General features: G+C 37.4%; 1 protein-coding gene across 10 annotated transcripts in view; it reads left to right on the forward strand.

Moving 5' to 3' along the window:
* LOC124115428 overlaps positions 1-12378 on the forward strand; it is a 76229-nt gene extending 63851 nt beyond the window's left edge. For 5 of the 10 annotated variants that reach the window (XM_046476417.2, XM_048393894.1, XM_046476418.2 and 2 more), the window contains one exon: positions 5610-12378. In XM_046476417.2, the coding sequence (XP_046332373.2) occupies positions 5610-5820 (211 nt within the window). In that variant the 3' untranslated portion in view covers positions 5821-12378. Of the gene's footprint in view, positions 1-2503; positions 2551-5609 lie in introns of all 10 variants that reach the window. The other 5 variants (XR_006857981.2, XR_006857982.2, XM_046476423.2 and 2 more) reach the window with 3 other exon arrangements.
* The last annotated feature ends 9 nt before the right edge of the window (positions 12379-12387 follow it).

A 12387-nucleotide genomic window follows, 5' to 3' on the forward strand; every position in this document is an offset into this window, starting at 1 on the left:
GTGTTGATATCCTGGTTTAACCTGTCTCTGTCTGTATGATGACCTCAAATTGTTCAAGTACTTTGATGATTGTATTCAAATTGTATTCAAATTGTATTTAGTGTTGCTTTCACAGCTTTAGCCGTGTGATTTTTTTTCAACATTTCAGGCCTCAAAGTTTCAATTTTTACCAAGTAGCCATAATTTTTTCCAGTTAGCCAGTGGTAAAATTAAGAAGTCGAGCCAATAGTGTAGGTAGCCAAAAGCATTTGAAATTATCTTTTATCAAATAACTATTATTGTATATTAGTGGAAACTGTACTTGAGTTTTGTTATTTGTGACTCAAACAATGGTGCAATTCATGTTGCTAGATTATATAAGTATATCCTTGCTTATCCAATAAACTATTAACTGAAATAAAATACAAATTCATTATTATTTATGTATTTAGGTTCATTTTTTTCTTTTGGAGGAATTATTTGCATGTACAATTAGCAGCAGACATGTTATTTTTGTGTCTACATATGTGTAGCAATAAAATTTAGTTGCCACAAGATATTTTTCTAGGTAGTCATTTGGCTACCTCTGAATTTTAGACAGTAGACAAAATGAAATTTAGGTCGCATTGGCGACCGTTTTAGTCGCAACTTTGAGGCCTGCATTTTGCTTGCATTCATAGCCCTGTTTCACAAAGCAATCTTAGTGCTAATATGATCATAACTCCCATACTTTAACATAGGCTTATGATAGTCGTAGCGCTAAGATTGCTTTGTGGAATGGGCCCAGATCAGTATACAAAATGAAGCAATGGCTAATTTTAGTACGAGTTCACACAAGCAAAAAGTGGAATTTCTCATGAAGTAGATGATTTGTGATTGGTCAAAAAAGATTTGTTTCTGGCTTTCTTGCAGTTACAATGCAGTTATTATTAGTTCAACAGTTTTGTTAACTAAAATGTAAGCGTGGAATATAGAAATGTACATACCAATGTCGTCTAATATCCTCTGTTATTCTATATTAGGATTTCAAACGACCACCACGCTCCTCTACAGTTTCATGTGCAGTTGTTGTGATTGACCAAAGGCTATTTGGTTGAATTCTGTATGCTCCTATTAATATCATTAAGTCGTGGATCATAAAAAGTATTTGGGAACTGTGGTGAATTAAAGATTAATATTCTTGTGGTTTCCTCAAAACTAGACTTCAGACACACAAATACAATGGTATGCAAAATAAAACATTTATCAAAAAGAATACTTTTTAAGCCTTATATAGCAGCAACCCTTTTTGTGGCCAAATGCAAATCTCTGAATGGCAACCTAAATTTATCTACTGTTTGCCACTAGGCGAACTAAAATTAAACCCAACTGGCGACATTATCTGTTGGTTCCTAATAACTTAGTTTGGCTCCTTAAATATTCGTGTTTGGAGTAGCTTGACTCCCTGACAAAAAACAAATTTAGAGGGCTGTTTTTTGTATCTTCTACATTCATTGTCGTGCTCTGCTATGCTAAGAAGCTTTGACCTTGACCTAATAGCCCTCGTAGACTCGGAGAGTAGTCACTTGCATGCATATTATTATCATGTTGCCATGACAACCTGAAGATGTGTTGGTTTCTTCATTGGAGTCTCCTTCTACTGTAGACTAGATTTTGTCTTGTTTCTGCACTTAGGCGTGTAACCATGGTAACGCAACGACCATTCATTATTCGAGGGGGCCTGGGATGGATATTTGTTTGACACAGAAAATGTGTTTGATCACTGCTACATATTCTTACCTGAAAGGTAGAGCTGGACAATCAACACACATGTGTGTCTGTGTGTGTGTGGTGTGTGTGTTTCAAGGACTGGTTGGCTCGGAGTTAGTATACTCTGTTTGAGATGTTAAACTATGGCATGGTATCTCAGTGGGCTAGCACTATCAAATCGGCATTAGACCGGACTAGAACAAGCAGCCACACACACACGCTTGTCGCATTATGAGTGCAATAATCTTAAACGCGACGTTAAACCCCATTTAACCTCACCTCATAGTTGAGGACCAGTGAAGATCTGGTGTAGAATAGGTCTTCAGCAACCCATGCTTGTCGTATAAGGCAACTATGCTTGTCGTAAGAGACAATTAACGGGATCAGGTGGTCAGGCTTGCTGACTTAGTTGATGCAGGCCATCGTATCCCAATTGCTCATGATGTCAATCACTGGATGTCTGGATTATTTACAGACTGCCGTCATATAGCTGGAATATTGCTGAGTGAAACAACAAACAAAATCATAAAGTTGAGACAATTTTGAAATGTATAAAAAGAGTGGAAAAGGGGCACCTTCAGCATAAGCTGATTTTCTGTCATTATGATCTCAAGTGACCTACATCTGACCTTACATGTAGTTTTGCTGCGGCTGATTTGTTCTATTCTGTGTGCATCTGTTCCCTATTATTTGTGTGTTTTATTTTGTTTGATTTTTTGCACTGTTTTGTTTTCCCTGTTTTGAATGCTTTTTTGTTTTGTTTTTTGTTTTCTAGATATCACTCTCAGATCAAACAACGTATTATCACATACACTGTGCATGGTAAATAATGGTTTCCTTTTCATTCAAAATACAGTGAAACTTTCTTGGCTCTTGAAAAATAATTCCGCCTTAACTCCATCTTCCCTGAGCAAGGGAGTTAACTGTCTATAAAAATCCAGTTTCCAACCTTGACAAACTAGGTTGGACTTTCTAGGCTTGATCTTGTAGCGCCAACCGTGGCTATTAAGAGTTATGTCCCATATATGTCCCACCTGTTGACCAATCAGATTTCATCTCACATATCACCTAAATTGTCTTCAAACAAAATGGCGACGCCCATTCAAGGCGTTATGATCGTTAGTCAAGATCTATATTGTAATTAAACAGGTCTACATTGCAAAGTGCATGAAATCACTTCGGCACCTTGATTAAACACATGAAAAGATTTGCAAAATATTTGCCGAGTCCCAAAACCTGCAATCGACTGAAATCTGCTTGTTGACATCCATGTTGTTTACGAACAGGATGTCTAGTTCGTTACACGATCTTGATTGTACTATGCATAGACTCGTTAGTCCAGCCAAAATTAACTCTATAGTTCAAGCCTAGTTCGGCAAGGGTAGAAACTGGACTTTTATAGTCAGTTGTATTTCCTCTGATAGACATTCCTGGTGGTTATACCAGTAGTTTAGTTCTTGGGGGGCACGGGTGGCCCAGTCGTCTAAGGCGCCGCAATTCCCTGTGCAGAAACCTATGAATGTGGGTTTGAATCCCGGTTCGCCCCCATAATGCTTGTGGGTTTCACCGAAGTGGTAAACGTCTGAGACCTGCATCACTTCGGGCTCTCCTCCCTTAGTTATCTGACACGCTGTGATATAACTGGAATACTGTTAAACGCGGTGTTAAACCCACCTCACTCACTATAAGTTCTTGGGACGTACCCCCAGAGCCCATTGTCTTCTCATGGGGGATCTTGACAGTTTGGTAGCCCAGTGGTTAAAGTGTTTGCTAATCATGCCGAAGGCCCGGGTTCTATTCTCCACATGGTAAAATGTGCGAAGCCCATTCCTGGTGTACCCTTCTATGATGTTGCTGGGATATTGCTGAAAGTGGAGAAAAAAAAAAGGCAATCATGTGGGTCAAATCAATAGTATATTGTCAAACATGCATCTGCCATGCAGGATTTTTATGTAATGGTTAAAAACTATTCAAATGAATTTCAAGGGTTTCACTATATTTTGAAATTTCTCTTTATGAGAATTTATAGATTTTCACTTTACATTTCAACATCAGAACCCCTTTCCACAAAGCAATCTTAGCGCTAAGATGCTTATAACTCCTTTTTATTAAACTGACAAATGACAGCCGTAGCTCTAAGTTTGCTTCGTGGAACTTAAACCTGTTCTAAATAAACTATTCTGTTGAAATAATATACCGTATTCTCTGTACCGTATTCTCTGTATTCAGTGCCCTGTTCCAAATTCTGACCAATCTGAAAGTAATCTTACGAACAACCCCAACTAATTGTAAATAATGTAAATGTCCGTATTTTAGTGTCTATTTTTCAGATTTCTTTTTACGGAATACAAAAGTGTAAAAGGGGTATTATTGCTGAGTAACTATTAGTGAAAAGTATATACTTCCTCAGAGCTCCAGATAAGCTTTTAGTGTTGTGGGTATTTTACCATGCATTTTAGAATCATTGGGTATCAGTAATTCTATCTGGGTATTCAAATTTCTGTTACCCACTAGTTTTTACACATGTGGGTATTTAAGTTAAATATTTAAAAACACTCTTCATCTAGTTCCTGTAAACTGGTGCCTTGTGGGTTCGAGAGCTTATAGGACTAAAAAATACCACGATACTTCCACAAGAAAGTGTGATGGCAAATGATCATGATGTAACTGTCATCGTGGAGTTTGGCAAGGTTGAAGGAATGCCCGTTTATAATTTCAAAATAAGTTGCTGATTTGATATCGAATACGCAGGGTTACTTCACAATATTTTGATGATAAGTTTTATTTTTGTAGGGTATCTGTAATGTTCGTTGCGTATTTGATACGGTTGGATTTTATTTTACTGCGTATTTCTGCATTTCTGATGCGTATTTTACGCAGATACGCAGTTTATCTGGAGCTCTGTTCCTTGACGATTAAACTAATTTTGTTCATTACCAGCCCATCTCTGAACGCACATTGAGCTTGTTTGATTTGGGGTTTTATGAACACCCTTTGTCAATTTCCTGAGCGCTCAGGGCACTTATTATGGTGAATACGGTGTGTGTATTGCCATCATATTTATTTCTTCCTTTGTGTAAAGTTCATACGTTCATGAACATATATACTACTCAAAAGAAGTTAAAGAAAACCTGATGTTTTCATTGGCCTATATGGTTAATCTGTCGCATCATGACATCAATTATATTATAGCTAAAATGGATAGAATTATCATTAAACCGCCCGCACGTTATCAGAAATGAGCGGGCCACTGTAACTTGATAATCCCCCCATATTGCTTGACGCGGGCCATTATCAAGCCTGTTGTTAGGTGACGTCATAGGATAGGGATAGGTGACGTCACGTTCAATAGTGACGTCATCTGGTTTGTTCTATGACGTTTCCATACTTGTAAAAGTGGGTCAGTGACATTTGTGTTGATTGCAGTAAATGTTTCAAAACCGATATTGTTGTTTCTTTTTATTTGATAACAAATTCCATCATTTTAGCTATAATAAGGGTAACGCTATTTTTCAGGGCATTATCATTTGCAGAAGCTCTCAGTCTTTTTAACTGACCTCCTTCGTCGGGCAGTTAATGGAAGACCTCGGGCTTCTGCAAATGATAATGCCCTGAAAAATAGCATTACCCTTATAGTAATATGAAAGAATCAGATGTTCTTTAACTTCTGGTAACTAGTATATTTTGTTGTTGTGTAGTTCTTGCAAATTCTGACATCATACCCATAATTTAGTTACCATGCTTACCATTATAACAAACTATTTAAATATAAGAGTGTTAACTAGCTAAACGTATTTGAATGTTTCAAACATAAAAACCATGTCCCTTGAGAGACAGTAAAGACAAGTATCCAAATTCATCATTGTATTTATCTTCTACAGGTACGTGATTACCCTGGTATCATGTGATCCAGACGACAACGATCACATGAACTACGAGATCGGGGAGTACCTGGAAGTGCTGGCCCAGCTGGACAGCGATTGGTTATATTGTGCCAATGGGAAAATTGAGGGATTGGTTAGATGCAGTGCAGTTCAACCAATCACAGATGAGGACATGTTTGAACAACTCCATGACAACTTTTATCGCTGACTCATCACAAGTCATATATGTATTCATATATATTGTAATTTAAAACCTTGTGGCATTACGATTTTTCTTAAAAATTTAACATTGTGCTATTATTGTTCAAATTATTCACTCAGACTGTTTCGGTTAAGTGTGCTGGGAAGAGTAGTCATAAACGTTTAATCACTGTTGTTTTGAAATATGGAATTAGAATTGATGCATTTATTATGAAAATTTAGGAATAGTAGCTGCACATGTTCTAACCTTGAGACAGTTTCCATACATCTTCCCGAGGCAAGGACGTTAACTGACTATAAAAGTCCAGTTTCCACCCCTGCCAAACTAGGCTGGAATTTCCAGGCTCGATTGTAGCACCACCAGTGGCTGTTACGAGTTATGTCCCTTCTATGTTCTCCCTTTTACCAATCAGATTCCATCTCTCATATCACTTGCATTTGCTTCAAACAAAATGGCGGCGACCAGTCAAGACCATCTGCTCGATAGTCAAGATCTGTATTGTAATAAAATGGGACTTACCCCATGAAGTGCATCAAATCATGTGAGCACCTTGATTAAACACATGAAAGAATTTGCAAAATATCTGTCGACACCCAGTTGACGGTACGCATGCTTTGCAAATCCTGCAGTTGATTGAAATCTGCACGTTGAAATCTATGTGGTTACGAACCAGATGACTAGTCTGTTTCTCGATTTTGATTGGATTATGCATAGATTCGTTAGTCCAGCCAACATGTAACAGAATGTCTATAATTGCAGCCTAGTTCGGCAAGGATGGAAACTGGACTTTTACAGTCAGTTAACTCCCTTGCCTTGGGAAGATGGATTCCATATAATTGAGAGCATGAGTCATTGTGTTCAAGTACTGTATACAATTCTCAGTGTAGGACGATATGTCAACAATACCACCCAGGTGTGACTAGATGTATAAGACTTGTGTCCAGTTGTTGTCGACACAATGAAGCATGTACAAATTGTGTCCCGATGTAACGGAGGATTTGTTTCACTTAGAGATGATAGACAACACCAATTGGATAAGCACCCTTGATATTGTCAAGTGACGAATAACATTCACAGTACTTGTGTGAGAGTTATCTCCCTTTATTCTTACCATTGTGCTTGCTGCCCATTCAAAATGTCAAGTTGTTTTCAGTAATATATCATTAGTTTATAGATACAGATTGAAAATCACTTTCAGGATGATGATCTAAGGGAGACAACTCTTACTTGTCTAAGGGAGACAACTCTTACTTGTCTAAGGGAGACAACTCTTCTTTGTCTAAGGGAGACAACTCTTCCTTGTCTAAGGGAGACAACTCTTACTTGTCTAAGGGAGGTAATTTTAATAGACCATGTGGCCCTAACTTGGACCTTACTGCTGCAATACATGTGACTATAAAGTGCATTTAGATGAACAACCTTTGTTTGTTTCACATTTAATCATCATCATACTCTCTCATGTTGTTGATAACTATAATCATTCATTGTAACTATTACTAATCATTGAATATCGTAGCAGATAGAGATCATATGGTTCTGTGTATATTACTGTGTGTCACGTTCACCTGTATGGGAAACTTTGAGAAATCAATACAGTTATTAGCCGATGTAACGTATTCCAGTATGGTTTTGTTGACATTAGTCATTTGTCCCCTTTCAAGCACTATTTTGTGGTCAGTGAGTAGTAATATGCACGCTTTAAGGATGTCTTGCCTTCTCTGTGTCTAGAGGCAGAGGCATAAGATTTAGACGTCGCCATAGAGATTGCTTTATATTGATGTATCCTTGATCTATTCCTGTGGGTAGAGATTATCCAGGCCAGAGGACCTGTGAGGTCAGGGTCTGGTTTTAAGGGGGATAGACTTTGGTAATTGGCAGTTCAAGAAAGTTTGATAGAAGTCTGTCAGACATCAGTTTCTATGTATACCGGAATTAAAGCTTACCTAATTCACGTTTGGCGGTTATTTCAATTTCTGGATCTTGCTGATATCGGCATACATCCTGGAGCATAGTCCCCCTTTAATACATATAATAGTTACTTGCACAAAGTGCAGCCTGATAGTCTTTGATCAGATACTTAAAAATAAAGACAAGCTTCTTCCATAAGACTGGCCTGGCTGTCTCAAATTCAAAGGCTTTTATTGAGGTCAGGTTTAAGGCTTAAAAACATAATATTCTTGGTTCTTAGGCACCGCCTGCATCATTATACGATTTGTTTTTATTTCCATTTTTAACAAAAACAAAAAAATGCTTAAATATTCCAAGTCCAAAGGTAGTCAAATACTGTATTCCAGTATTGTTTATTTGTTTATATACAAGTTTGAACAACTAAAAAAAAAAGACACCGCCCACACTATATTTTCAAAAAACATTGCCTGAGAACCAATTCTTTTATTTTTTTAAGCCTAATGTTAGGAACGAAAAATCAAATTGACATGTTTTAATCAAAAGAATATTTGCTCGCACTTGTGCAATATCTGAAGCATTATTTGACATCTCATATATATATTACAGTCATGTTTGCCATGTCCTACATGAAGAGACACTTGGCAATTTGAGAGAAATACAGGAAAGAAAACGTGATTCCAAGAGAACTGATTACTATTTCACATAGCTACAAAAAATTAATTGCATATTCTCATGCTTTTGTATGCCCACCTTATGTGATTTCGAGGTGCTCAGAGCATGCTCGACAACGATGTTGTTACCTGCACTGTCTGTGTTGTTGATGTTGCAGTCATTGTTGTGTTGTGACATCTCCTATCATTGTTGTATGTACTCATCCCAAGCCTCCCGATCCTCGTGGCCCAGGCGTTCCTGTGTATGGTTAAGGGTCGTACATTTTCATTATTCGTCCTGTGCCACTTGAAGTGTGTAAAGCAACACTAGATATGCAATTACTTCTGCATGATATTTATGTGGAAATTACATTGTTTATTTTTGATGGAATTAACACACTATTGATAACCACTGCTTTAAACAATGTTGAAAATAACCAAAAACACAAGTATTAGATCAAATAAATGGCAATACCTGTTAAAAGAAATTTCTTTTCAAAATTTGCTTTGAATTATTTTCAGCAATCAAACACACGAAGTAGTTTTGTTATTAATCAAAAGTTTTCCATGTAATATTCTGACAATCTAGCTTTCTTTGTATACCAGGAATGCAACGGAGTTAGAAATGTGACATTACATGTTGATGATGGGCTTTAGGAGACATTATATGAATCATGTCGACACAGCAATAGTTTCATAATCTGGGTTCATTCAAGATAACACCACTGTGCATGCTTTTTGTGCCAAGATGTGGACGAGCATGTTCACAGCTTCTACCGGAACTTAACACAGAAACGTTTATGGAGTAATACAGATACGTTTATGGAGTAATACAGATACGTTTATGGTGTAATGGAGATGGTTTTGAAACTTATTCAGGAACTATTCATGTAATTGTAAGTAAGGTTTTCCCCTGTTGTGCGGAGAACTCCTGATTCGATGACACATGTCCGCTGGTCCTGAGAGGGAAGTTCTAGAAAGACGTATCATCCCCTCAAATCTGTTTTTTATACATGAAATGAGCTGTGGATTGAGGATATTATTGATGCTCTTACTTACAGGTCAAATTGAAACATTTTACTCCGGAAATGTACATTAATTTTAGATAAGGATCGTATTTTGTAAAAGCCCTTTTCATTTTCAAATGAACTGCCCATTCCATTACAGTTTGTCTTGAATGCAACTCGGCCGTATGTTATACTTCAGTATTTCATGCAATGTCATTCTGGTCAGATCTGTTACTCCGATATGAAACCTCTCAGCATGAAGTAGTGATGACATTTCTGGAAAAGGTCTCTTCATGTTATCCCAAGTGAACTTTCACAGCCTAATTTTCCCAAAGGATGTGGGTGCTTGAAGCCATCGGACGTCAGCTTTCTGATACAATTCTGATATTCAGGTACATTTCTCGTAACACACCCTTTCTAGTGTTGATTCCATGGTGTTCAGACACAACTTGACGTATAAAATGTACACGACATTATTACACAGCTTTACTTTGTTTTATTTGGAACTCCCTGATCATGTTCATTTTCAAGATACAGAAATCAGAAATGCTTGTCTGAATGCCTTGTTGGTCGACGTTATTCAAGTGAGTTGTTCCCCTTTGACGTAGCCGGGCAACGTAGATAATCGCAAAGGCCGAACAATCGTACCCTAAAGCTGGAGAGATATGACAATCAGTATTGGGAGAAAGATACAGATAACAGCCGTGAAAAATGTGAGATTATCGGGAAGAAATATCAAAATTACCCCCCTGATCATAAAATGGACTAATCCGACATTGTCGAGGTCGGATTGTATTCAGGGAGCCATCTTTTTTTTTTTTGGTTTGGTTTGGTTTGTTGTTTATCTCAATGCTGATAAAAAAGTCGACCTCACGAGACCTTACCAGCTGTCCTCAGAACTTCATGCGGAGTATCATGTTGGAGTAAAAGATCTGCTTTTGATGAGATTGATATTTCATGCCAGTTGTGTGCCATATTATCCTGTGCAATCTTGTATTTATTTTTACACCTGTATCTCTATTCGTACATGTTGGCTTGACAGCATCTTCGTGACATTTGAATTTTGTCATTATTTACAAAGTATAGAATTTACACTTGTTTGTTAACCTGTAACTTTGTTTTTCCTGTTGAGATTTTTGTACAGATTTATTTGTTGTTTTGTTTAGATATTTCATTACAGCTGAGTCACAGCTGCTTGCCACTGTCTGGCAGAGTAGCACACACCCGGGGCTGACTCAAGCTCGATTTAGTCACGTACCAGTACAGAAATCAAAGTCATGTCAGAATAAGGTTGATTTCTTCTCCATTCATGTGTAATGCTACGAGAACACTTTTTGTCCTCTTTCCACACATTGTGAATTGGTTGTGGTGTAATCACTACAACTGGATAGATTAGGACATTAGAGTTATCTCCCCTGTGCAACCGTTTCCTTTTAAATTTCAGAATAATTGAATTTCAACCAATGTTTGTAACCTCTACACCTTTGAGCTATAATAAGCTATTTACAGAACAATCCTATATAAATGTTTGTTTTGGAAAATACACCTGCATTTGATTTCCTATCCGTGACTTTCACACTTTAAAGAGTGTGAGTGAGTGAGTGAGTTTGGTTTAACGACACTTTTAACATTAATCCAGTTATGTCCTGCGTGTCAGCTTAATGTGGGAGGAAAGCCCAAAGTGATGCAGGTCTCAGACATTTACCGCTTCAGTGAAACCCACAAGCACGGGTATGGTGCTGACAAAACTAGACACATAATCGGGCAAACTGGGATTCGAACCCACAATCATAGGTTTCTGGCGTGCCCAAGGGATGCAACTCTGCACAGCGAATCGCGGCACCTTAGAAGACTGGGCCACCCGTGCCCCTACACACTTAACAAACAAAGCTTAACCTCAGTCCATTCTGTAACGAGAACCAACTGTTTGATTAAGTTCAACAGAATACACTTTTCCTGGTGATAATGAATTTTCATACGTGTTCCATTTTCATCCTTGACGTGGCCAAGATCTTCAGCTTTCAGATAGACGATGATTTGTCAATGCTAATATATGTATTATCACAGCTCTGTTGTATTCATTTGGTTGAATAAGGTTTTCAGATTACAGAGATGCTGATCAATTCATTCCTTACTCTCTCCCTCTCTGTGGCCAAACATATTTTTCTGCATTGACCTTGCTTGCTGGCTCTGTAATTGAACAATATTCCTTGCTTATTTAATGTCAATGCAACATCATGAATGTCGACACTTGTCAAATCTTGATTTTCATATCGAAACCAGCAGTTGGACAGAGCGAATGGATGACAGTAAAGGCAAGCGGATCTATGTATGGATGGAATATTGTACATTCCAAATATGGGTACAGGTTTGACTATGTTGGTGTTGATTGGCTGAAAGGAAAGGTCAGGTCCAAATTACAGAGAGGGGTTGTATATTTTGTCAATGACCTTGTTTTGTGATTATTAAAGAATGACAGGAAACAATGTTTTTCACGGAATTATTGTCAAGCTGTATATCATTGTTTAAATTTGGCTTCAATGAATCAGATATTGATGTCTAGAAGAATATTATGACTGATCTGTATATTTGCATAATTATTGATATAATACAAGAGTTGCTTCCCTTTTGATTTCAATTTACTTTCAAATTCTTCGGATGACAATCTTTTGACATGAAACCAAACAAGTGAAGTAAATGTTAGAACTTTATTCCAAGACAAAATGTTTTGAAAAAAAAAATGTAAATAATTTTAAGATATGGATGGTGAGATTCCTCTTGGTGATTTTCAAAATTTTCCCACTGAGATAAGGGAAGTAACTCTTGTTGATTAGAAGATATGTGTTATCAGGCTTGAAGTGTGCAGTGAAAGGGAGACAACTCCTGATGGAGTAAGCAGCTTCTCGTTGCTGTGTTATGCGATGTTAGTTTTATTTTATGTAGAGATAAACGGAGAATCTCAAACAGTTTGGTTGATTATCAATAAATCTCATTCTATATACTTGTTC

Source organism: Haliotis rufescens, unplaced genomic scaffold (genome assembly GCF_023055435.1).
Source record: "Haliotis rufescens isolate VD_foot unplaced genomic scaffold, xgHalRufe1.0.p SCAF_120, whole genome shotgun sequence".
Classification (NCBI taxonomy): Eukaryota; Metazoa; Mollusca; class Gastropoda; order Lepetellida; family Haliotidae; genus Haliotis; species Haliotis rufescens.